At 41.8% G+C, this 26,844-nt stretch overlaps 1 protein-coding gene across 1 annotated transcript in view; it reads right to left on the reverse strand.

The window, feature by feature from the left end:
* Positions 1 to 1,605: 1,605 nt before the first annotated feature.
* Positions 1,606 to 26,844, reverse strand: part of LOC126506039 (zinc finger protein 474-like) — a 48,390-nt gene continuing 23,151 nt past the window's right edge. Inside the window, exons 2-4 of the mRNA XM_050149321.1 lie at positions 24,332 to 25,468; positions 5,046 to 5,226; positions 1,606 to 1,782 (exon numbers count right to left, since the gene is read on the reverse strand). Of these exons, the coding sequence (XP_050005278.1) occupies positions 1,631 to 1,782; positions 5,046 to 5,226; positions 24,332 to 25,255 (1,257 nt within the window). The 5' untranslated portion in view covers positions 25,256 to 25,468 and the 3' untranslated portion in view covers positions 1,606 to 1,630. The remainder of the gene's footprint in view (positions 1,783 to 5,045; positions 5,227 to 24,331; positions 25,469 to 26,844) is intronic.

Raw genomic sequence — 26,844 nt, forward strand, 5'->3', positions numbered from 1 at the left:
ATCTCCATCTAAGAGAAATCCAGATTAGCAGGAGAATGCCAAGTGCGCCAAGATTCTTGTTTGCTTTAGTTCCTCGACACTGTGAGAGAAATGTCTCCTCTATTGGTTCGTTTATATTTGCATGGATAATCATCATCTTATGGTGATGATGTTTGCCATAAACAGCAATAGGTTTGAAAGCTCAACAAATACCAAGTTTGTTTCTTTATTCGGTTGCTTAACTCAATCTTAGTGCGCTCCCAAATTAGCTGTTTAGTCTAAGTATTAGTTCTCCGATTTGTAAAATAAACACAACGCCATCTACTTGTGGGAGCTGACCTAAGATGTACATAGGCCGCAGTATACAAAGCCCTCAACACAGTTCCTGGCCCCCACGGTATGCTCAACTATGCCACATTCCCTCAGTTAGGTCAACAAGCTGAAATAAAGGATCCCTCGTCAACTATGAGTCACTGAATGCCAACTCTTCCACAAGATTCTTCTTTCAGAGATCTCTGGGCCTTTCAAAAAGCTCATCTGCTTCCTTTGGCAGACAGAAAAGAAAACAGACCGATTAGCACAATTACCCTACCCAACCCCAGAGAATAAGTAGATGTGGGTCCAAAATATTAGGTTGAATGAATTTGCCCATGAATTTTTAACTGGCCATGCTTTTAAACTCATGAAGGCAGGGATTGCAGGAAGCCGGTGGGTCCTCCTGGTCTTGGAACTCAGCCCAATCATGAACAAAGATCCCAAGTAGAATGCTGGGAGTTTAGGCAAAGCCACACTGCCTGGGAGAGCAGAGTTTCTTGGGCAGAGCACCTCTCTGGCCACAAGCCTTCTTCTGGGAGAGCCCCGCCTGGATTAAAACACAGTCAAGGACTCTAAAATACAAAGTTCTTTCGCAATCCACTTAACGGTGCGTGGGCCTGGGTGGGGAGGCAGAGAACTTCCTGGCAGACTTTTAGAATCAACAATGAAGAACCTATAAAACCCAAAGAAGGCATAAAGAACCCTTGCTGGACCTCCGCAGGAGGAAGGAGCTAGCCTCCACCCTTTTTGACGAATTGTGTAGCCGACGTCTCCCGACACGTGATGCTGGCGCTATTGGCTAAGCAGTACCTCAGCAGCTGTTCTTGCTGTTAGAAACAGTGGAAGAGTTCAATACAGTTCCTTTTATAGCCTCGGCCCCTTTAAGCTTATGTATCCTGGCAAATGACTCTAGAGGGAAAAGAAACGTCTCAATCAGTAACTCGGTGTAAAAGGATCCCTGGATCAGAAAGCAAGGGACGAGGAAGGAAATGCATTTTGCCTACAACCTAGAGTCGCCTCGAATTGCCGGGCACAGGCCTCACTCTGAGGAACAACCACCTTGTTGAGGAAACTAGAATGAGAGAAAACTGGCAACAATTTTGATGATAAGCCAGTTGCTAGTAATTCCGCCTGACAAAAGTGTGGCGTGATCCCCTAAAGGCTGGACTGAACCTGGCTGCCTCTTCCCAGAGCCAGGCCTTCAGGGCTGGGCCAGCACTCAGTCAACTCTAGTTCTCCGTGCATCCTCTCCCCACCTCCTTCTTCTCCTCCCGAGGAAACCTTCCTCCCCTCTGAAAGCATTCACTCCTGTAAACTCAGTGCTGAGGAGAGGGCTTTACTTGGCAGCTTTAGGTTTACAAGATCGCTGGTGAACAATCAGTCTGTCTGGCAGGAAGGTCCGCCCACAAACGTTGCAGGGAATCAATTGGCTCTGGGCACTTGTCCAAGCAGCTTCGTTTAAGGCGTCAAGATCATAGAACCCTTTGGCTGCAAAAAAAAAAAAAAAAAAAAAAAAAAAAGGAAGGGAAGAAGGGAAATATCTTTTAGAAAGTAGAATGGGAAGGTACAATGTATTAGTTTCCTTTCTAGGGAACCGTGTTCCACTATTTATGGAAACCAGTCGCAGGAAATACCTCTGGACTGGCATTTGCAAGCAAATCATGTGACTCTGGCAGAAATTAATAACAGTAAATAACGTTTGAGCATTCTTGCAGGGCTTGAAAGGACTGGAGGCTTTTTACGCTCTGGATGTGAAAATGGAAAGACAGAGTTTCTCGTTATGATATGCACTCTTCACTGACCATTATTAACATCTTTGCCTATCCGCTGTTATCTTGCAAATGCAACGTTTGGCTTTCTTTCTGTTGGTTCTAAATAGAAGCTTACAGCGGGAAAAGAAGGCATCTGTTTGCGTTTTCATCTTATGCAATCTTTGCTGGAAGGTTTGCAGAGCCCGAACTGACAAACTGAAAGTGAATTTAAAATGAATTATACCCTAAAAAAACATCGTCTCTTCGTGGTCAGAAACTCAGATGTTCTTTTTGACTAATTAAAATGCAGAATGCAAACAAGTTGAGGGGAAGAAGTGTCCTTAAGAAAGCAAAAAGAGCTGAGAAATGTGTAATCATTTTTGGCGGGGTAAGGAAGAGAAAAAGCATGTGGCCTTGCTTTAGAGGAACAATGTGGGCTTTTAACTTTAATAAGCCTTATTTAAATAGAATGACTTTAGTACATTAAATTGACTATGCCCTAGAATCTCCCAAAATAGGCCCCGCGAATATGGCCGGGCACTCAAAATGTACTACTTCATTAAAACACTAGGCTATGTTCATTTTGATTTCTATCTTAATGGCTCACACAGCCATAACAAACCTTTAGATCCTTAGTGTGCTCCCTTTTCATGGAGATTTCAACCCTGTGCATTTTACCTTTAGATTAAACAAGCCTTGCTGTTACACAGATTATGGATGTATATTTAAAGATTTGCTCTTACTCTTAATTGTGTGTGTATGTATCTGTGTGTGGGTTTGTACACATGAATACAGGTTCCTTCAGGGGTTAGAGACACCGGATGCCCCGTAGCTGGAGTTACAGGCAGCTGGGAGCTGCTAGACTTGGGTGCAGGAAAGTGAACTCAGGGCCCCTTGCAAGAGCAGCATGTGCACTTACTGGCTGAGTCGTCTCTCCAGCACATCAATGTGTGTTGTGAGTGCCTTGCAAACCCTGTAAAGGATAGAGCTGACTCATTGCAATGCTTCTGCATAAGGCTTTGACTGCGGATCCAGTACTGCACTGAGTGTGTGGGAGAGGAAGTCAATTCTATTTACCTAGAGGAGAGGGCACCTTCAGAGATAAAATGAAGCCAAGAGGAAAACTGCAGGCGAGTGAAATGATAGGATCTAGCTCCCCTTTCTCTCTGTGAACAGTGGCAAGCAGTGAGACAGCCCCTTCCAGGGAATTTCAAGCTATTCTCACTTCTAGCTAGGTGATAAAAAGATCAGTAGAAGAAAATGATACAGTTGGGAACAGTTACTTTGGATACCGTATGAGAAGTTCTAGGAAACCAGTGAATTACGTAGTCTCTCTAGAGACAAATATTATTATTTCAGTGGGAGGGTACTTTCTTTTTCCTTTTTAAAAATTTTTATTTTATGTGTATGGTGTTTTGCCTCCATGTACGTCTATGTACCACACATGTTCGTGATGCCTCAGGAAGTCAGAAGAGGGTGTCAGAACACATAGAACTGGAGTTATGGGTGGTTGTGAGCAGCCATGTGGGTGAAGGGAAGAAAGCCCAGGTCCTCTGTCAAGAGCAGCCGTGTTCCTTACCTCTGAGCCATCTCTCAAGCCCCAAGATGCTCATTTTGAATTCTTTTTCAACCTCTATACAAAGTCCCTTTTTGCTAAGGGTTGTGAAAAGCTGGCTTTCAATAGCATCGAGAACTTATTATAACAATCTAGATTTCACTCTATGAAGGTCATACTCTTCTCGGATCACAAATTAAGGAGTTGCCGTAACCTAGCCAATGCCAAGCAGCCTGAGCAGTAGCTTTGGCTACATAGGGAAAATACTTGAAGAATGTTTCTCTTAAAATAAAAGATAACTGTTAAGGAATGAGAAAATCAAATAAGAAAAACATTAATAATAGAAATATAATTATTGAGACAGCTTGCGTGGCAAGTGTGTAAATATATTTACACATACAACATAAAACATCACATATATGATATACTATATAACATACAATGTCTATTATATAACATAAATATACATATAATTATACATATTACCATAATAGATCATTATATGTATGTACTATGGTATAATTATTGTATATTAAACTTATAGAAATATATAATATGTAAATATGTAATTATATAAATATAGCTATTATATGCATACATATGTACATACATATATAACATTTAATATCTATTATAATATATAATTGTGATGTAACTATACAAATTATACTTGCCTTGTATTTAAATTACATATAAAATAGTAAAACAGTATGTAATATATATTATTATATGTAATGATATATAATTTATATAATATAATTTTTTTCTTTCATACATTGTTCATACTCTGTTCATACTTTGGAAACACAGCACTCTGTGACCTTCCTGTGAGACAGAACAGCTCCATGTTCACTTGGGTTACACAGCACTTTATAAATTTATAAATTATTGATTGAAAAAAATCTGGACATTACATCCAGATGTCTAGATTTCTAGTTTCATTTGCATGTATTGGAAAACACAAATATCTTGGGCTGAATTTCTTAATGACAGCAGCAGCTGGGTGAGGGTGCCTTTCATTTCTGTTCGTAGAGGAAACACTTTCTGCAGCCTTGCAACCTGACTAGTAGACCCTGTGAGTAGTTGAGTTGCGGACTCCTGCGCCATGAGGAAATCAAGACACATTTATAAAAGAAAACAAGGCTGTGAAGAGTCCCAAGCATCTTTAAGCGTCATGATTTTAAAAATATTATGTGTGATAATATGTAAAAATAACTCTAGGAAAACATACTAAATTCCCATGGGTCCCTCTCCCAAGGTGTTGCCAGGACATGCTGTCTTTATGTCTCAGCCTCTGAAAACAAGACTGGAAGGATATTCCAGAATGTCTCTTAAAAACCCAATCCACTTCCTTTAGGACAGTAAGTGCTGCTGATTTCAGATGGTAGAACTAGTAAGAAAATATGGTTAATTTTCCGATTTTTTTTTTTTTGGTAAGAACTTACCAGTAATGGCTCTAACTTCTGGTTTTTTCGGTTCTTGTCTCCTTAGTTCTTTAGACAACAAATTGTTCTCATTATTCCATTTTTTCAGACACTGTGGCTCATGGATGCTAATAGATTTGGTCCCATATTCACGACCACATATGTAACAAACAACTGTTGGTGGACGCCTTATCATTGTTGGCTGAAAATAATATAAAACCCATTAGATAAAGGATAGTTGTAGACATTTTATTTGAAAATTAATATTTTTAATTCCAGCTATCAAGGCTGGAGAGGTAACTTAGTGGTTAAGAGTACTTCTTGTTCTTACAGAGGAACTAAATTCAGTTCCCAGCAAGTCGCAGCTGCCTATAACTCCAGTGTATCCAACACCTTCTGAATTCCACAGGCATCTACAGGCACGCGTGCTCACACACACACACACACACACACAAATAAAAAAATAAAACTCACTTTTAAATACTCTAGTGAATTTGACATCTTTGGCAGTAAAGACATCAAACTGTGTTGTTATGTGAGTGGATTTGAGCTTGGAAAGGAATAAATAAGGGCCAACCAGAAGTCTTCATATTGTATTGTCTGAAATTTCATTTTCATTGTGGTTTATAAGATGAATTGATTTTCTAACCCTTACATCTGAATTATAATGCTGGGAGATGCAAAAGGAAGTGAGCCTAGAATTCTCCTCTCAGTAAAATCATGATCTAATATGCCAGCATAACTGAAGATGAAAGTGCAGTCAGAGGACTGGTAACTTAGGCCTAAGCACATTCTCTCACGTCAGCTTCTTTCTACTGGTCAAGTTGACAGATACTTACCCAACTTCTTCAGTGTGATCTTTATTGACAGCTTGACTGGATTTGGAATCACCCAGGAGACACACCTCTGAGAACATTTTTTTTGTAGGCATTTCTACCAAGGAGGGAAGACACTCTAAATCTGGATTGTGTCTGGCATCTCATATGACAACAGAAGGAGCCTCAGAGTGGGAGACGAGAGGATGCAATAAATACAAGGGTTCTCCACCAAACCTGATGAACCTGAGTTAGATCCCTGGAACCCACACATTAGAAGGAGAGGAGCAACTCCTACAAGTTGTCCTCTGACCTTCATATACACATTGTGGTACACACACACACACACACACACACACACACACACACACACAAATAAATAAAAGCTAGGTAAGTAAGCGTAAATAATCTCTAGAAGATGAGACATAGAGCTGTAGTGATTGGGGTTTGCCCTGCTTATTTTAGTGTTTCTTTGGCCCAGTCTTCACTTGTTATTCCAGTTTCTCCCTTTTGGAACAGGACTGCATACTCTGTCATTGCATATTAGAAATTTGTGGCTTTTTTATTTTCCAAGGACACACAGTTAAGAGATTATCAAGTCTCTGGTGGACTTGACTTTCGAACAATGTTGAAGCTGCTGTGACTGTTCGTCATAGGAAAAGGAGGAGTGGGTGTGCCAGAGGTGGGCTGGCACAGCTTGAAAGTGACGACAGACACGTTCAGTATTGGGTTGATAAATCTCCATTGTCAACTTCACTGGATTTAGAATCACCTAGGAGACACACCCCCGGGTGTGTCATTGAAGAAGGTACCTGCAAATCCTAGCCCAAATCAACCAACCCTCCATTAAATTGCTCCTTGTCAGATATCTGATCACAACAGGATTAGCTAATACAGATGAGAGTGGGTGAATAAATAACTCACTAAGGTTAATTTCATATAGTTTTCCAGACCGTTTTAGTAAAATTGTGCCATATCTATTGCATACTATACAGGCTTCCTTCTTTTTCATTTATTTCCTTCCAAGGATTCTCTGCAAGAGGAAAAAAAAGCAAAAACAAACAAAAATCCCAGAGGTCACAAAATAATGACCCGACATTTTTTTTAAATGATAAGAAAAAACAAAACAAAACAAAATATCCTACTATAAGACAATGTCAGTTCGAAATTTCACTCTTCAAAACTTGAAATAAAGGTGTCTTTGACCAGAGGAACAGTTAAGAATTTATTAGTTATAGACTTATTGAGTCAAAATTTTTGAGAGAAGTTGATATGGGATATTCTTCTGTATGCATATGTGTTGCTTTTATTGGATAATGAATAAAACTGTTTCTGCCAATGGCTTAGCAGAGTCTAAAACTAGGCAGGAAATCCAAACAGAGATAAAGAGAGAGAGAGAGAGTAGGTAGAGTCAAGAAGACACCATGGAGCTGCTAAAGGAGACAGACACCAGAACCTTACCTGTAGATCACAGCCCCATGGTAATACATAGAATAATAGAAATGGGTTAATTTCAGATGGAAGAGCTAGCTAGGAATATTTCTAAGTTATTGACAAACAGTGCTGTAATTAATATAGTTTCTGTGAGATTATTCGGGCCCGCGCAACAGGGAAACAAAGCACAGTCTCCATCTACAAAGAGTTTTCAATGACAAAAGGAAATAACAGAAAATAGTCTAGTTCTGTAAGGAACAATGAGGAGACTATAAAGCACAAATAGGTCAGTCAATAAAATAAGTTTTGGAATATTCATAGCTTTGCTGTATAGAATATTAAGTCTCTCAGATAAGGGGCTGCTTGAGCCAAAATATCCAAAGCAGAATTATAGTAAATATGTACAAAATAAATTATAGCCACCAAGAGCACAGTGTGAGCCAGATCCTTCAATCCCAGCACTTGGGAGGCAGAAGCAGGCAGATCTCTGTGAGTTCAAGGCCAGCCTGGTTTTTAGAGTGAGATCTAGGATAGGCTCCAAAGCTACAGAGAAAGCCTGTGTTGAAAAAAAAAAAAAAGGAAGGAAGGAAGAGAACATTGTAGAACAAAAATCAAAATTGTTATTTTTAATTTGATTATATTTTTCTTGAAACAGTTTTTGAATATTTATGTTATGAATCAAATGTATTTATTTCAATGTATATAGTAGCCACTAGTTCTATACTCAGGTATACATGGGGAGAAACTAAAATCAATAGGTAAATGGCCAACCAACCCAAGATGTGATAAATTAAGCCATCTCCAAAGAAGGAAGAGTAATAAAAGAGAAACAAAAACATCAGCCCACCAAAATGTGGTGATTAATAGCATTAAGACAGGAAGACATGGAGAAATGAAGTCAAAGTCAAATACGATAACTGGCTAGGGCAGTACTCTTATGACCGCTTACCCTGCTGCCTCTTGCAGTATATCGAAAAAAGTCTTTTCTTTTCCCGAAAAAGAAATCAACAATTGCAGTAAATATAAATAGACTAAACAACACAATTAAAAGACACATTGCTGGGCAAGGTGGCTCACACCCAATCTTAGTAACTGTGAGGCTGAAATAGGAAGATTGCCGCGAGTTCAAGGCCAGTCCAGGCTCCATGATGCGGTTGAGTCCAGCCTAGGATAAAGAACTAGACTCTGTCTCAAAAGCCAGAAAAATAAAAATTAGAATAAAAGTAAATGAGATACATTTTCCAGGCTGGATAAAAAGACAACATCCAACTTTGAGTTTGTGTTCTGAGAAACACATTTCTATGAACACAAACATGCAAGAATGGGGGGAAATAATCTGTGTAACCACTGAGAGAAAGAAAGCTGATACGTTTGTGTTCATTGTAGGAAGCTTGAGTCAGATAGGCAAAAGCTGCAGGGCCATGGAGAGCCAGAAAAAAAGCCATGCTGAGATCTGAATTTTACTGTGATCCAGGTCATTCAGCATTGACCAAGCTGTAGTTGTGCCTCGTGGTTTGTGGCTACTAGGCCAATATGACTGAGAGCCAATAAATGACTGTTCTGTAGCTAAGAAAATAATGGGACCAGAAATGGCAATATTTTATTCTGCAAAATGACAGCCAGGGACAGAAAGGGAGAAATGAGCAATAGCAAACTGAAGATAGAGGAAAACACTGTGTTCTGGACCTGAGGAGACTGACCTATCCATAGAATTTCACGTCAGTGATCCCAGCCAAAATAGGAAATGTAGGCCTGCAATTCAATGTTAATAGATTTGGGAACTATTCACAGAGAAAAAGGATATTTTGCATAGGAAATTTTCAGATAAAAGGGTTAGAGTATGGAGAAAAAAAATACAAGTAGAATGTCCATAATAAGAATATTGAAGATATAAAACTCTAGGTAAAAATACAGAGAAAGGTTCAAATTTTCAGTTTAGGAAATGAGGCACGGAGAGAAAAGACCTGTCCAGAATTTTGAAAATCCTCCTTCCTGGCTTCCAGCAAGGTGGAGTCACCACTCTGTAAAAATGTTACAAAAAGAATTGGAAGGTGAGAAAAAGATGTCATCTTCATTACTAGGTATATGTCAGTGATTGGTGCGCAGTCAGCCCTGATGGAGCAGGAAGGGTGGGAAGACGGAACTGTTAGGGTTCCTCTATCAGGTAATCACATACACCTCAACTGTTAGATATTCAAAATTAGAGCTACGGGAAGGGAATGCTTCCAAAAAGCTTGAAGAAAGAAAAGAGCGCGAATAGAGTCAAGAAAGACTCGTTTATACGACAGGATTACAAAAGAGGGTCTTCCTCCACAGGCAGAGAAATGGGATCAAGCGTGGATTGAAGACATTGAGCTCAGAGGCAAGGGAAGAAAAAAAATAGACCACTTATATAAAGGTGGACGTAATGTCAGAGTTGATAAAACCCACAGAGATGAGCTTTGTCTCCTAGGTAACATGATCAGGGGATGAAAAGATTCAGATTCTGGGAAATCAAGTTTTAAAATGATAGGACTTGGTACTGTGGGAGTGTGATAATGATTCAATTAGGAAAAATATCAATTAAAGCAAAAATGACCTAATAAATAGAGTTGCAAGAGATTCCAGTAGCATTGAAGGCCCCCTTCCCATATGTTCTCTAGTAGGACTAGGAGGAATGAAGATAGAAACCAATCAAGTGGATGGTATTTTATCCTTTGAGGAAATACAACATGGTAAAATATATATGTTTTAGAATCAACCTGCCTTTCGCCACAGCTTTTGGTCAGTCTACTGAAATGGGAAAAACACAAAACAAGATCACAAAAAAATGTCTACCATTATGATTTCTGACTACCAGAAGCAAAATAGATCCTAGAAGACTAAACAGCAAATTAAGAGGCCAATTAAAAGTGAAATCAGAGCGCCTTCCCGAAATGTGGATTTTATTTGAGGTCTAATATTTTTATTCACTTGTAAACGATACCAACAGGCTGTACTTATTGAAATAACCGGTGCACGTTTGTCGTGTTTTCATGCCGTGCAGAATCATACAGCCCATGCGAAGTAACTTAGGAAGGCAGGGAATTCAAGACATACAAGAAAGTATAAAGCAGAAGCCATACTTTTCGAGACACCTCGAAGTTCCCTATGCTTCCTTTCCATGTTAATTCATTTGGAAGGTTCATTAAAGGTGGGTTTTTCAGCTGAAAAATAAGAAGTTGTTCATTTTACTTCGAGGAGGATGCATTTATTAAGATTCCGTATGGAACCTTGCGGAAATCCAGCATTTAACCACGTCTAACAGGCAAGCTAAGTAGCATAGTTCCTAAGTGAAGACATTCACATCCAATTGTCATAAAGATTCCTCTGTAAGGGAAAGTCATGAGCAAACAGGCTGACCCAGAGTCCCCAAAACACCCTGCAGACAACTGCAAAAAACATGGGAGAAAATTACCACCATAAAGGGGATATTACTCTTTTGAGAGCTTCGCCTGTGCTCTGTATTCAGGGTTGAACTCCAGCTGACCTGAAACGTATTCCATACTCTTAGGTTTAAGCACCTTCCTGCTAAGCCATACAATCGGGAGGTATAGGCAAGCCAACTATGGCTGAGGAGAAAATGCTCCCAGGTGGGATGATATAAGACATAAGATAACTTTATTTTTCATTAACTTCATGAATGTTAGTCGGAAATTTCATTGAGCAATCTGTGACTCGTGGTCAACATCATTACCCTGATTAGCAAGGATTTACTAGCTGAATTCTTTCTTCGGTGTTTGCAGGCAGAAATGGCTTGGTGGGGAGCTGAAGAGCGTGGCCAGGAAGGGACAACCCTATCTTGACAGAGTCAGCAGCATGCCCTCCTTGCTGAAAGCATGACAGACAGCATTGGATGACATGGCACAGCAGAGCGGACAGGAACAGTTGGAGGCCGCCCTAGAGGTTATAGGAGGGCAGCAACCCTATCCACATGAAGCCTGCCAGGGCCAACCAGCTGCTGCTAGTGAAATCAAAGGCAAAGAACCACCCACAAGTCTGAACTCTGTAGAGAGCAAAGGATTAGATCTAGTTTTCCTGTCAACATCCCAGATAGCTTTTGTAGAGCTGCCTTTTAAAAAGCAAATCTCTGGTTCTGCATGAGTGCTATCCAGAGTGAAGCATTTCACAAGAATAAGAAATATTTGCTACATAGGTGTGTCTATTGGCTCATTACGGCTCTCCTCTGGTTCCTCCAGGGGGAACATAGACAGACAATTCAGGCTGACTATAGACAGAGATGCTTTAGGGAAGGCTCTTGATGTGTTTCTAACGTGCATCCACGAGCCCTTCATATGTTTTCAATCACTTTACTGGCCACTGGTGGAATTCTAATATCATTTTCCATGCAGCCTCCTTTCTTTTTGTTCATGTGTTTTCTGTTTTTCTCCACTGAGAGCACCTGGTATTGGATGGGTTAGGGCAAATCTGGTGAACACAGAAAGCAAGTAAACATTTAGGATTTTTTTTCTCAGTGTAGACATAACTTGCCCCCATTGGTTCATTTTTACAATGAAAATTAACAGTTCTGACAACACCATGAAGATGAGAGGAAAAAGACAAGAGAAATGGTTTGGTGGAAAAGATGAAGAGAATCGTTGCTAGAAGGGGGGATAAGTAGTCATTTCAGAGAGCCCGGAGAGGGGGCTAAGCATCTCTTGGTGGTCTTGGCATGGCTCAGTGCGAGGGAAACCATGGTGGAATGTATGTGTTTCCAAGAGCATCTACAAGATGAAGACATTGTTCCAAAGGGGAAAAATAAGAGCAACGTTACATGAATCTCAATGAAGAAGCACTGAAAAAAATCAAAATGGAAGTCTGTAGTCGTGGTTTTAATAAAGAGCAAAATCATTCTACCTGTTAACTTCTTATTTTAGCTTCACAGTGACCACAAGTGAACGTTTACAGGGCGAAAAGGCAGGGGGGCAGTATTACAGGGTATTACAAGAGAACTCTACTCGTGTGTGTGTGTGTGTGTGTGTGTGTGTGTATGAGGGAGGGGGAGGGAGGGATATGGAGAGCCTCCTGTGAGCTGTGAGTCCACACTGTGTGCATATGCCATGCCACGGCACATGGAGGTCAAATGAAAGCTTACGGGAGTTTATTTTCTCCTTCCACCGTGCGGGTCCCAACTCAGGTGGTCAGGCCTGGTGGTCAGCACATTTCGCCTGCCAAGCTCCGTCACCAGGCCTAGATTTACTGCTTCTCACTGAAGCATTTTGTCTGTTCTTTATAAGGAGATCATTTTGGTGAGACTTGTGCCAAAGAAACCACATCATGGTGTAAATTTTATATTCTTATTACTAAATCTGTATTCAGATTAAATACCTGATTTCCCCCCCCCCAACATGATTTATATTATGTGGAAATATTCCTAAAAACAGAGAGCTTTTCCATCCCTGTGTATCATAACATCCCTGGATCAAAATAGCCCCGTTCTATGTGTTCAGTTGAGATCATTCATTAATCTAAAAGTCAGGGAAAACCAAGGGAACCAGAAATGAAAAAGCATCCTAAAAGGGAAGTAGAACATTGGCCTAAGTCACAACTCCCAGCAAATTAGCAAAGGACACGCCTACTTTCAGGTGTTAGCCAATCATATGGCTGTAGTCATTGATCTGCAATGATACAAGTATAAACATTTAAATTCCAAACAGTGGTGGCCATGAAAGAGATAGACATGACATGTCTCAAAACTGGATTGAGAGTGTGTTCCCCTCTATCTGTGTGTATTTTGTCTCTCAGATGGAGCCTGGCTAGTAACAGGCCCAGCTAGTCTACGACTATCTGGGTTTAATCAACTATTTCTCAATTTCACAAACGCCAGTAAGACAATGGTATTCTAAATATTTGACGGTGCCAATGTATTTTGAGCAGAAACAAAGCAGAGTCATCTGCCCGAGGCACAGCTGTGACTGATTCAGATGAGACCTGCACCCAGGGACATATAAGGAGGAAAAGCCTGGGCATCTCTCAGCGACTCAGTGGCAGCGTAAATGCTGTCGCTCTGGAAGTTGCTGTTAGTGTGTTGGGCCCAGGACAGGGCACAGCACCAAGAACTGGCCCTAAGCAGTGGGAATAACCACACTTAACCCACTTTTCTTGGGAAATAGTCTTTAGCTCTACCCATGAGCAAGTATCAGGTGGGTGGAAACCCAATTCTCCTGTGCCTAGCTAAAGACAGATGAAACTATTCAATAAGCAGGAGAAGGCAAGCAACGAGGGGCTTCTGCTGAGTGGGGGCAATGTTTTCTCTGCCCACTGATATATGTGAGCTCAGACTGATTATTTTGGGGACTGGGTTCCAGGCCAGGAAGCTTTCTAGACTGCTAGACTTTTTGTGTCCCTGAAAGCATTTGAAATGTGACTCTATGCATCCTGTTTCCTCCTTCCTTGATCCCTCTAGGAAGAGTAGTTCCCTTTATGTTTAATTTCTAGGACATGAGCTTTAAGATGTCAGTGGCCAAGAAAGCTTTGCTACTTGTCCAGTGACTTTGGTTTTTTACCTAGAGTCTCCTAAAAGTCACCAATCAAAGCACTGAATCTCTGGTGGTGAAGTCAATAAAAACTAAAGCAACAATGAGCCCCCTAAAATTATCTATGTGTGCAATAATGGCACGAATGTGATGGGGGAGGCCACTTTGTTATTGAACTTAATGCCTGCTCAGGAGGAAACTTGTGCCTGGAAGTGTAAATCTGGCCAATAATCCACGGCTGGGGCCGGTTGGGAGTCTTCATAGGTCCTAAGGGTGGACTCACTATTATTTTGTGAGGTAGACTTAGTATTAAACTGCCCCTAAATACATTATCACTATATCCATAAATTAGTACAGCTTCCAGTCTTAATCACTGGGTTGCCTACACTGAATGTAACCTGAAACATGATCTCAATTGCAGTGGAATATAATGGAAGGTTTGAAGCTATCCCTGGGCACAAGAAACTGCTACATAAGGGGCAAATTCAGTAACAAACTTGAAAACCATGACTTGGTTGTGCATCTGGGATCCTAATTCAACTCTATCTGATTCAACCATCTGTAGTCAATAAACAGCCTGCTTGGCCACTAAGTCAGTCAGTCTTTGGCTTCGAGAGAAACCAGCAAATCCCCCATTTCTGCTCCTGTTCTGCTTTCACAGCTACCTTGAAATCTCACCATGTGTACAACACTGTCAAGTTCTTATACGAGCTCAAGATGTAGCCTGCTCCCTCTGGGACTGTAGATATATCAGCCTCAGTGTGCTGGCCCCGGGGAGCACTTCCTCAGTTTCTTTCTGAGGAACAGAGATCGCCTTGATGTTTGTCTTTTCCTTTAAATGAATTTGTTTCTTTGCAAAATGCAGACTTCTCTGAGGCATGGGATTCCACTCTCAAGAAACTTTCTTGCTTTTCCCATTGCAGTGCAGAGAATTTCTCAACCTGATCATTGTAGGTTGGCTGACCACAATGAATTCCAGGGATTCACCTCTTTGTGTCTCCCCATGATGGGATTATAAATCTGCATCCCCACATGTGGCTTTTTTTTTTTTAAGTGTGGTGTTTTGGATATCAAATTAGGTCCTCACGCTGGCAAGTCAAGCACTTTGCTACCTGGGCCATCTCCCCAGTCAAGGAATAGTTTCTTGGTTAAACATTTTTTCCTGTCTCATTTTTCTTTTCATATTTGAGATTAAAATAAAGAGACCCTGCCACTGCCATCGATGCCTTAGAGGATATTAATTTTCTGAACATATCCTTGCCAAAAAAAAAAAAGGACTTTCTTGGAATAAAATTGGTAGAGGATGTTCGGATGTTCAGTTTCTGCGCTCATCTGTTGGACAACAGGTCTCACTCTCATGGTCAGCTGACTTATAGATCACAAAGTTAAATCAAGCAAGAAAGAAACATTGAGGAAAACCCACAGGCAAGACAGTCAATCAACTCATCCAGGGACCACTGTGGGAGCAATGAAAAGTGTGGATGGTGCCCCCTGAGTTTAGGGCAGGAAGTTGTTTCCCAAAATGAATTTACTATGTGTTAGATGCAAAAGTTCCCAGCTCAGAAGTGTGCTCAGAAGTGGATTTTCATGTTTAAAAGGCTATCATGTCAGATAGACCAGAAACAATTTCAGTTTTAAGAGGCAAGCTGCTTTAAAATTTTCCAGTCATGAGGGTGACTTGTGCTTGTTCCCCCTGGTGCCTCTATTTTCCTCAGTCCTGAAGTCGGGAGCAACACATTTCTGTTTTTGTTCTCTCTGATTAAGATGTGTGTGGCCCTTAGAGACTCTAAAAACGGGATCATTTCACCAGAGGCAGGTAACTGGACACGACTATTAGAAATGTATTAAATTCTTGTATTGAGCCTTTGACAACTTGTACATCATACGGTAGAGAATATATTCTGGTAAAGGCTATAAAAAGATACAGGAAGGGAGAAGAAGTATTGCTTATACAACACAAATGGTAAACAAACAATGAAGGCTCAAGTAAATTTCTCTGGATGCTCCCTGCACAATCATAAAGCAGGATTTGTGCCTCATATAGAACAGTGATACACCTGTTCATAAAGGACTCATGCCAAGATATGGTGAACTGCATTTGATGTGTTTTTTTTTTAAATGCAGGGAAGGAGTTAGAGCTGATGCTGGGATTTGGATTTGTAGGATTCATGTTCCAAATCATAAAGTCTTTAGTGTATATTTCTAAGAAATACAGATGTGTGCATCAGGGGCTGGAGGTAAGAAAATGGGGTAATGGGAAGAAGCAGGCTTATGAAGACATAAGATTGGCTAACACTTTTATTATATTTATTATTGGGTTTTATTGATTGATTTATCATATATATCCATGCATATATATCCATGCCAGAAGTCAACTTGTAGAATCTGATTCTCTTTTAACCAGGTGGGTCTTAGAGTCACAACTCCAGACTTGGCAGCAGCATCTTTACCCCCTGAATCTTCTCAACAGCCCAAAACAGACACACTTTTAAGAAATATAGCCATTGTATAGTTTTACTGACTTTTATGACTTATTTTAAATAGCCTTTGCCTTGTGAATATATGATCCACAGAAGTGACAAATAATTGGCATTTGTCCTTCCAAAGAAGCAGCAAACAAAAATACAGGTGGCCCAGTGTGAGATCCTGGAAGGGTTATTCATTTCTATCAGTATTACTAACTTCTGGTATGATCTGAGGCAGGCTTCTTATATTTTAAGTTTTATGTTGTTACCATTTGGGTAGGTAAGTGTTATCCTTAGCATTTTATATGAAACGTTTATATAGTAAGTTTGGTGTTAAAAGTATGTAACTCTTCCCAGTACCCCAGGATTTCACTCACTCCATACCCATCCACAGGTTCACCTGGGTTAGCTTTTAGAGTCAAGAGTGAAGGAAAGAGCTAGGAGTGTTACCTTATTGTTGTTCATTGTACACCTGAGAGCCACGGGATCCTAGGATGCTGCCCTGGTATTCGGGCATGGTTGGCCCCAAGGAAAGATGATCGAATGCCACGTGGAGTTGGCCATTAAGTAGCCCAGCTGGCAGCATCATCAAAGGGCACTTTATGAGGTCGGGCTGGCTTTCATGACATCAGCCCTGCTGAGCAGGTGAGCTAGAGCCACCGAAGATGATTAAGTGTGAGAACCATAGGCCTCTAGCATTTCCAAACCGTCCTACGTCACTCTTGGATTTAGGGAGGACAGAGGTGAACGGTTCTGTGAGCTTGGTCTTGACTTCAGGAGCTCAGTTTAACAGAAGGCACGAGGAGTCAAGCACTAAGAAGACTCTCAGAACTAGCCTTTCCTCTCTTGCTTGTGGACTGAGTAGCAAGCTAAGCCTGCCTGGCATTTGAGAAAACATACAAGCAGATTGCAGCCCCCCTCCACCTTCCTACCATCGGTGGATAAGTTTGTCAGTTTTTTTTTGTTTTTTTGTTTTATTTTTTGTTTGCTTGTTTGTTTTTCATCCAACATCCTCTTGGAATGAGGAAGCACCCCCTCTTAGAAAGTCCTCTTTCTACACACTGGTGATCCTAGGTCCTGAAGCCTGTCTCCTCCACAGCATCTTTACCTTCTCCTATTACCTCGGTCCACTCCTTCTCTCCACTGAATTATTATTTTGGTCATTCAAATTTAATCTCAAAGCTCCTACTGTTTAAAGAAACCTCGATCTCTATCCAATCCACTATTTCTTTCTTAGGCTGGAGAGCTAAACTTCTTAAAACGTCCCTATAACTCTACAACTCCAACCAAATGGATATGTTCTTTCCAAGGCTCCTAGCTAAATTTGTATGCCCAAATTAAGTTATTTTTCAGTCCTGCTTCTGCTTGCTCTCTCCTCATGCCCTCTGCTGTCCCTACTTTGTTGACAGTTTTTCCGTTATCACCTTTAAGAGCGAGCACACTCTCCAGGCCTTTCTAGTTGGTCATATCTTTGCATATTCATGATCTTACTGGTTTACTTTCTTTTTTATTTTTTTACATTTATTTTTATTTTATGTGTATGGGTGTTTTGCATATATATATATATATATATATATATATATATATATCCGTGTGTACTTGGGTGTCAGAGGTCAAAAGAGGACATCAGATCTCCTGGAACTGTAGCTATGGATGGTTGTGAGCTACTGTGTGGATCTTACAAATGGAACTCTGTTCTATTTGTGCAGGAGCAAAACTGCTCCACACTGCTGAGCCATCCCTCCAGGCCCTCAGGCTGCTTTTCTTTTCTTCTCTTTTTTGCTTTTCAAGACAAAAAAACTTTCAAGCTTTCTCTGAAGCTTTGGAGCCTGTCCTGGAACTAGCTCTATGTAGACCAGGCTGGCCTCGAACTCACAAAGATCCACCAGCTTCTGCCTCCCAAGTGCTGGGATTAAAGGTGTGCGCCACCACCGCCCAGACCAGCCTGCTTTTATTTATCCTATGCTCATTCAGATTTCTATATATGCTAATAACCAACAAATGGACATCCCAGCCTTGTCCTCTCTTCTCAGTCCCAGACTCACTCATATAGCCCAGGTCAAGTTATTTAAATATCTCAGTAGCATCGTGACTTGGCATTTCCAGGATGAAACTACTGATCCTGGCTCCCCAGAGCTTCCTTCCCTTCCTAGAACATGGTGCAACTAAAGTCAGTGCTCCCGCTAAAGAGCTGGGTGTTCTCCTCGGCCTGAGTCCTCAACCTTCCACATTTCAACTCTCACAAAGCTCTGCCATCATCACCCAACCCCTTAGATGCCAGCCACATGGAGGTTCTTTTAGTTCCACGGTTATATCAGTGTGTGGTCTCCCTTTGCAGCCCCATTCCACACCTGCTTGGCTAATGCTGGTATCAGCTGAAGTACCTCCCTAAAGGTTTTCTCTAGCCAAGGCCCTACGTGTGGCCTCCTACCACAACACACTGTGCTATCAAAATATGATACCATATGATCATATTTCAAATTTTCCTATCATTTCCTCCTAGGACCAAGAGCTGAGTTTATTGTCTTTTGAATGAGTTTGTACTTAGTACTTGGATCAATGTTTAATGATGGATACTGGTAGGTGAGCAGATTTCTTTCCTCTTTGTCTTATCTACTGCTCAGACTTTGCAGGGCAACCATGTTCCCTTCCCTCCTTTCCATACTTGGTATTGAAACCCCAGGTCCCCTACCACTGAGTTCCACCATACCCATGGACCCTTGCTTATATCACTTCTCTGCTCTTCACAGAGACAGCAAAAGATGTGCTCCTGCAGATTTAGACCTGGCTCTAGCACCCACTTTTGAACCTGTTACCTAACTCTGGGCAATGGCTTAACCTCACACTTCCCACCAGACAAATGTGAGAAAGTGTAAAGCAGATTATACATACAAAGATACAAAGTGCTAATCACAAAAAAGCAATGGTTTGAGTGATTGTGTCCCTTCTAAAACGTCAGATTGACCCACCATCCTCAGTAAAACACATACTGAGGCTCAGTCTGTGGTAGGAGATTGGGCCATGCAGACTCCATCTTTGAGAATAAGATTGACAGCTTTACAAAAGGGTTTGAAGTTTCAGCAAACATTTCCTCGCTCTTCCGTTGTTTTCCTGTTGTGAAGACAAGCATTGCTCCCTGCAGAGGAGCGGCATACTGCGCCATCTTGGACACAAGAGAACATTCCTTTTAAGACAGAGGTGCTGCTGGTGCCTTGATCTTGTCTTGTCCGCAGAATGTGAGAATGAATATTCTTCATAAGTGACTCTGTCTTAGGCGGTTGTCATAGTAACATGGATGCATACATAAAATACTGAGTAAAACTGGTTCATATTTTTTCATTCCTGTCCCTAAGCTCCCATATTCTTTCTGTTTAACAGATGCGCATTCACAGAGATGAGAATTCTGCCCTGCCTTCCTTGTTGTGATGGTCCCATCAGATATTTTGCTTCAAGGAATGAGATACTTCCCCCCAGAAAATGGCACCTCTAACTTCACATCTAATATAACCATAGGACCAAATAACTGAAGTTTTTGGTTGTATTACAATGGTACCTTCTCCAAATTTTGGAAGTTATAAGGGGGGGGGGGAGAGGCTGGAGGAGCTGTTGAGATGACTCTGTGGTTAAGGTCATTTGTTGTTCTTGCTTGTTGTTCGAACTGAGGTTCGATTCCCAGCATGTGCGTGATGGCTCACGACGATCTGTAGCTTCAGTTCCTGGGGGTTTGCTACTCTCTTTTGACCTCTGAGCAAACCAGGTAAATATGCGTGAAAGAAAAATGCTCACACACAAAAAAATAAAAATAAAAAAGAGGAATAGCAGCTGGCAAAATGGCTCAGCAGTCAATAGGACTTACTGCTCTCGCAGAGGCCCAAATTCAGTTCCCTGTACCCGCAGGAGGTAGCTTACGACCACCTGTAACTTCAGCTGCAGGAAGGGTTGAGCCCTTTTGGCTTTGTTGGGGACCTTCACTTAAATACACGTATAGGCACACAGACACACACTCCTTCACATCCACGTAGTTAAAGATAATAAAAATAAATATGTTTTTAGAAGAAGAAACGCAGTCACATATCTGATGGTACAGACGACATTAAAAGAAAACAGCAGGTGGCAGCACCAGATGGTAGCGGCACGGCTGAGCAGCTTTCAGTGGAAGCCTGAGCCCGGGGGATGCCAGAAGTACCCGGAGCCACATTCAGAGAGAAAGTCTTCTGCGGAAAAGACAGTAAGTAATAATAACGTCCCTTAATAAAAATAGCGTCTGCTTTGCAACATAAGGCAGGGTTTTTAGGAACTGTTCATGTATTATCAGCAAAGTCTTAAAACAATAAACCTTCCCCACCCCAGCCTTACCTAGCGAAAGTCACTGGGCAAAGGCTGTGTTTGGGTTTATAATTATGTGTTTAACTATCATCCTGTGTTCCAATTGACTGAAAGGCTGTAACAATCAGCTTCTGAAAGGATCCCCCAACTGTTAACATTTATTCTTTCCGTTTTAACATAAGGAATAATCCTAGCCTCTATCGTACTCTTCAGCAGATATCTAGAAAATCACTTACAAAATGAGTATCAGAATACTCGATTAAGCAAGCACAATAGTAAAATCAAAACAATAATCTGTATCTTTCCACACTGTGCATCAAAACTTCAAATGAAGTTAATAACAATTTTAAACTAGGTGTAGCTCATCCACGCTTTTCTTCTTTTGGAGGAAGGAAATGCCACAATGGTGGTCGTTACAACACAGTCAGTCAATGGACCCTGGACAATCACAGTGGTGCTTGTCACTATAGAGGCAGACAGCAGCAGCTGCAGGACAATTGCACTTTTCCATCATTCCACACTAGGGTTTTATTCCTCTTAAACGTTGCTAGAGCACCTCACAATTTTTCTGTGCGATCACAAAGAACATAGATTTGGCTCTGTATTTCAGATCATACGTAGCAAGGGAGTCTGAGTTCATATAAGGACAAAGCAAGATGCCCACTTAGATCTCCCAGGAGTCCTCAGATCTCTCTCTCTCTCTCTTGCTGGCATTTATTTTGGTTCTCTTTGATAGAAGGCAAACAACAGCAGCTGTATCCGAAGGGAAGGCAGGACCAGTCTACAGCAGAGGAATGTTCTGAGCAACACTACACTTGGCCAGCAAAAGTCACTGCCACCCAGTTGGAGCAAATTGTGTTCCCAGTACCATGCCTGTTGTTGTGAACTTATTTTTCCTCTCTGGAATTCAGGTTGAGCCTCTTGAGACTATCAGGCCGAGTGACTGATGCTACTCCAAAGTCAGATCAAGAATTCCAAAGGAAAACTGCTCCAACTGACAAGAGAAAAAGAGGAAGCAGGCATCCAAGCTGCACAAAGCAAGGCATATACGCTTCAGTCTGCCATCATGGGCGGATACAACTCCAGAATCTAAGGATGCAGAGGTCAGCACTCTATGAAAAATAGTGACTCATTGTATGAAGTTGTAAGTGGTAGAAAGAAGCTAAACTTTCAAACGACGGGACCAAGAAAGCAAGGTTCACTAGGCAGGAAAGGCTTTCTTCTGCATGCACTTTGAAAGCAGTGCCTGAGGGTTCAGATAACAGCCACCGATTCCAAAAGATCTTGTGCTTTAGTGAAGTCTAAAATGTGCTTCATTTTAATGAACCCAAGCTTGATTTAAGTCTGAAAATGAACCTTTGGTTAGACGACCTTCCAGCGTCTTCACTGAGGCCCCAAATATGCCAGCTAATGGGTAACAGAGTGTCCGGGCCCACAAACGTGCATCGGTTCCACCTTGACTAGAGGTCAGAGAGTCCGGGCTTGTTTTTGCTCTTTCAAAGTTATTGACAACACGTGGCTACAAAACAAGACGTCTTGACCTAGAGTGGTTAATTAGTATTTTGAGTATAAAGGTGGATCAGGTCCATCTTGGCCAAAGGTCAGAGATGCTCTGTTTATCCATTTTATCATGTTAATGAAGTCTGTTGCATCCTTCTTCTCCTTTGGAGTGATGTATATAAGCAAGTGGAAAATACACGAGGCAGGTTCAGTAATCACTGAATGTGCATCTCCATGCTCTTCTGTGTTTCTTCTCTCATTTCTCTTTTATCTCCATTCCTTTATGCTTAATGATTCTAATCTTCATGCTCCTACCCTGGAACGTGTGAATCCAGTCAAGGCTGGTCCCCGACAATAGTGACAGGTGCTACTTTTTTACTGACACGTGGGCAAGGCCAGACCTTTGAGGGTTTGGGTGTACACTGACAACATCTAGTCCTCCAGGGGCTTCCCTGGACTCTCACGTACACACAGGCATCATGGAGAAGCCACCACTGACTTCTGCTGACATTGACTCCTCCAGAAAACTGGGTGGGTAAGGAAGGTGTCTTTTTGTGACACCATGGGGCCCCATCAGTCTCTTTTAGCAGCGGTGACTGGGGAAGCATGCTGTGCTCAGCCTGTTGACGCCAGTCTTGGAGCACAATGTGTGTGTTACAACCATACACACACGATTCCTGCCTATAGGCCTCACTAGCTCTAGATCTGTAATTAGAATTCTTGGGGTAAATGCCTGCAATCAGGCAGCAGGCTCTACGTTCGAATGCTGGAAGGGTTATGTTGATTGGTGGCACAGACTCTTTTGCTCTCTGACTCCAGACCCCACACATATTGGAAGAAAAGCAGCAGGCAGGAAATGGAAAAAGCAGATTGGGTTTATGAAACCCACTTGGAGCTCATGGCACACTTAAGCGTTTGGGTTTTCCTCAAGCAAAGAATCTAGCCGTTTTTATTTTTCTTTTTCTTTTCAGTGTTCACTGGAAAAGCTGTCTGGTCTGTTAAGCGGACTTCTCTGCTTTAGGATCAGTGCCATGGATTCTTCAAAACCAGTAAGTTCGTGATTTTTAGTCATGGGAACTAGGAGCAAGACTAGACAGTCCTCAAAGCAATGAATGTAATAAAAAGCAAAGGCAAGAGAAACTAGATCACAATAAAAAAGATGTGCCCCTATGACTCCAGTTTAATTTCAGTATGAATTTGTTCCCTTTAAACTACTTAATTTAAAAACATTATCGAGCCAAAGGCTGCTGTCAAGAGGCTGTGATTAGGGGGTTGGAGCATTCTTGAAATTCAAATCACCGTGAGAAAAAGACTACCCCCCCCCCATCTCTTACAGGTTTGACACGTAAGATGTGACAGGCTGGTGTCACGATTTAATGGTAGGACAGAGAGCATGCACCATGTTCTATTGTCCAGTTAATCACCTCCATAAGGACCCCCACGCAATCCCGCTGGTGGTGAGACCCCAAGTAAAATGCCAAGGACTTTGACCGTATCAGCTGATACCTGAGTTCTTGCTTGTTTAGAATGACTGAAGTTGGGGGACCCAACCCTATGAAGAGTTTCCATAAAGGGTACAGAACAGCACAGAACTGAACACTTCCCAGAACCAGGCAAGCATAGCAAGTTGTTTCAGAATCCATCCTGGGGCTAACACCCTCCCACCCCCACCACCGCTTATAACATGTATGCCTTAAACAAAACCATACTGCATCTGCAGAGCACATAGGCTTAGCAAGCGCCCCAGTGTTTAATTATTGCTAAAGTCATTTGGGGTTTTTGACACAGATTCTATTTTAGTAAGATAAACTCAAACAGCATAACCCAGCATTGCCAGAACTGAATTCCTAAGGTAGACGACTAAAATAAACCAGCAATAAACATTGGCTGTTGGAATGGGAATTATATCTCTGTAACGTAGACACAGCATTAATGACTCATTTTAAGTAACAGTCTCTTCCAGGGATTATTGGGGTGAGGGATCAGAGGGGGGGAAAAGGGTCCATCTCTTTAAGGCCGTAGGACTGAAAAGGATTATGAACCAATCAGGCAAGTGTGTTGTTGTTAGGTCTACTTTGCCAAAAGAGACATAGACCCCGGAGTCCAAAAGGAGATCCACTTGGACAGACCGCCTTAAAACACAAGTAAGAAAGACTTTGAGAGAAACCATCTTTGGGGCTGATGTGGCAGGCTCTCGGAACAATTCTCTCATCCCTTTCGAAGATGCAATATGTCCCCGGTTCAACTACTTCATCTTATATGACGCCAGTTACCTTGTCCTCACTCGGGGCCGCCATGTTCCTTGGTTGCTTGGAATTGGTGGGTACATTTGGGTCGCCTTTCCTTTCTAAGTTCGCATCAGGGATTTTTGACCCTTCTTGGCTGGGCTGTCCAGTTGGAAGAGGTTGGGGCTTCTCGGGCAGTGGCCGACGCAGCTCTCTAGGGAGCCGGTCATTCTCAATTTTCCACTTTTCTAAGCATTTGGGCTCATGGATAGGAAGGGACAGTGTGCCAAATTCTCTACCACAAATGTAACAGATGAGAGTCCTTGGTCGGGCTGGAATGCCACTGGAAGCTTTCTTGAGACCAGTAGGAGCATCGGGACCATCCGTGCCCAGCCTTCTGGAATTCTCACCCTTTGGCTTGCAGCTTCTCTGGTGAACCAGGAGACGATCTGGCAAGAATGTGCGGCCACAGCAGTCACAGGGGAGCAGTTGAGCCTGCGCACTCCGATATGCCTCCTCGTTGGCTACCTGAAGGCTATAGGAGCCACTGCCACCGATGGGCTGTGGTTTGAAGGGTTCTGGCCTCCGCAGGTGCTTGGGCAGTTTGCTGTTCTCAATGCGCCACTTCTCTAAGCACTGGGGCTCATGAATGGCAATCGACTGGGAACCAAATTCTCGGCCACAGATGTAGCATATCCGGAATCCCGGCCTGCGGGATGGAATCACCGGAGGGCTAGGCTGGTTCCCTGACATAATTCTATTTGGGTGTTTTGATAGTATCACTGTTCCGGGTCTCCTTTGCTGCGCATTGGTCTTTATGTTTTCGGTGAGATCTCTACACTGTGTTTCTGGCGGAAGGGTCAAGTGAGAGTCACTGGGCAGGGCACCCTGATGGATAAGGAAGGTGGGCTCTTTGGAGCTGTGGAAACTTCGTTGGGATTGGCTGGGAATCCTTTCCTTTTCTCTTTCCATGAACGCTGGAGGCTTCCTCTAGCGTTTGCTGGAGTTTCAGGCCACGCTAGCTCTAGGCTGTTGCTTAGTTAGACTGACCGACCGTGCATGACGCTGACTGTCCTGGACTTCCAAGTTGTTGCCAGTACTTGGGTCAGTGACTCAGAGCTTCATTGTAGGACAGCAGACTGGAATGTTGGAAAGTCCCCATCAAGCCTCAGATGTGTCCAGGATCTGTAAGGAGTAAAGAACATAAATCAAGAAGTTACTATACGGGCTCTCTCTCTCTCTCTCTCTCTCTCTCTCTCTCTCTCTCTCTCTCTCTCTCTCACACACACACACACACACACACACAACTTAGATCATAAACTGATAAAAAGGCAGGCAGTACGCAGTATTTTTAAACTGGCCATGTAGTTTCTTTGGCTAGCTCAGTAACCAGCACATTATAAATATTCAAGAAACACTGACACGAATGTGAATAATTCCTTTACAAACTGCAGGCAGGATACTGAAACTAGAAGAGCAAAATTATACACAAATTAGGTTGAAAATGACCTCCCATAGACATGGATGACAGGTACCGACAGGCAGAGTACAGGATGGCATATCCACAGAAGAGAAAACGGTAAACTACAAAGATTAAAAGAATCAACAGAGCCTGTAGAAAACCTTCCTGACCCCACAGACCTCCTCCTTCGGGGTCTTAACCCTTTAGTGCCCTAGACCCCTTTGATAATTGTGAAAACATCAGGTTTCTCAGAATGTTTCTTTAAAATAATAATAATAATAAAAAACTTGTGTTTAAGCCTATTTAAAAGTCAAACAATTTTTTTGGAATGTGTCAGATATTTTAGGTGACACTCAGACTGTTCTACAAAGCAAAAAAATGTTTTTTTTTTCATTTTACTATTTAACAAGTGAAACAAATTTCATTTAAATGTGTCAAGTATTGTTGGTGACACTATGCATTGGCTTCTTGAATATTCGTGGAACCAGCATTTGATAATTGCATACCTTCCTTGGGACTAAGATGTTTGGGCACTGATGTTCTTTTATTACATATCATATTTAATTTTATAAATAAACATTTTCCATATTTTTGTAAAGAAAGAAACACATGATCTCTGGTTTTCTCTAAAATAAAAGAATAAACCAGAAGGAAAGACTGATAAAATAATGAGATCTTGCTATGGACAGAAGCACAAGGAGTTTTTATCTTGAAGAAAGTCATGAGTAAATTTCACTGTGGGTTAACAACCTAATTCTGAGGAAAGTTGTTTTCAGAAATCTCATGCCTCATTCTCTTCCCAGATCACTGAGTCAGGGTTGGAGCCTAAGAGCATCTCTTTAGGTCCCAGGGAGGCACCTGATCAGAGGCTTGGCATCATCAGCAAATATACGACTTTAGGCTCATAACATGAAAACCCCAGTTATAAGCGTCGTAAGGGATAAAAAGGGCTGTGAGAGCTGAGCCAAGGTCCTGGGTTTGGGTGCCAAGAAAGGCCTGAATCTTTGTAGTTTAGAGGATCAACTCAGGTCTGGCATGGAGAAGGAGACGATTCTTCATTCTGACAGCTCCTGAGACAGCGATGCTAACACGTGGCAAC

This window comes from Alexandromys fortis, unplaced genomic scaffold (genome assembly GCF_014885135.2).
Source record: "Alexandromys fortis isolate MF-2015 unplaced genomic scaffold, M_Fortis_MF-2015_v1.1 scaffold_60, whole genome shotgun sequence".
Taxonomy (NCBI): Eukaryota; Metazoa; Chordata; class Mammalia; order Rodentia; family Cricetidae; genus Alexandromys; species Alexandromys fortis.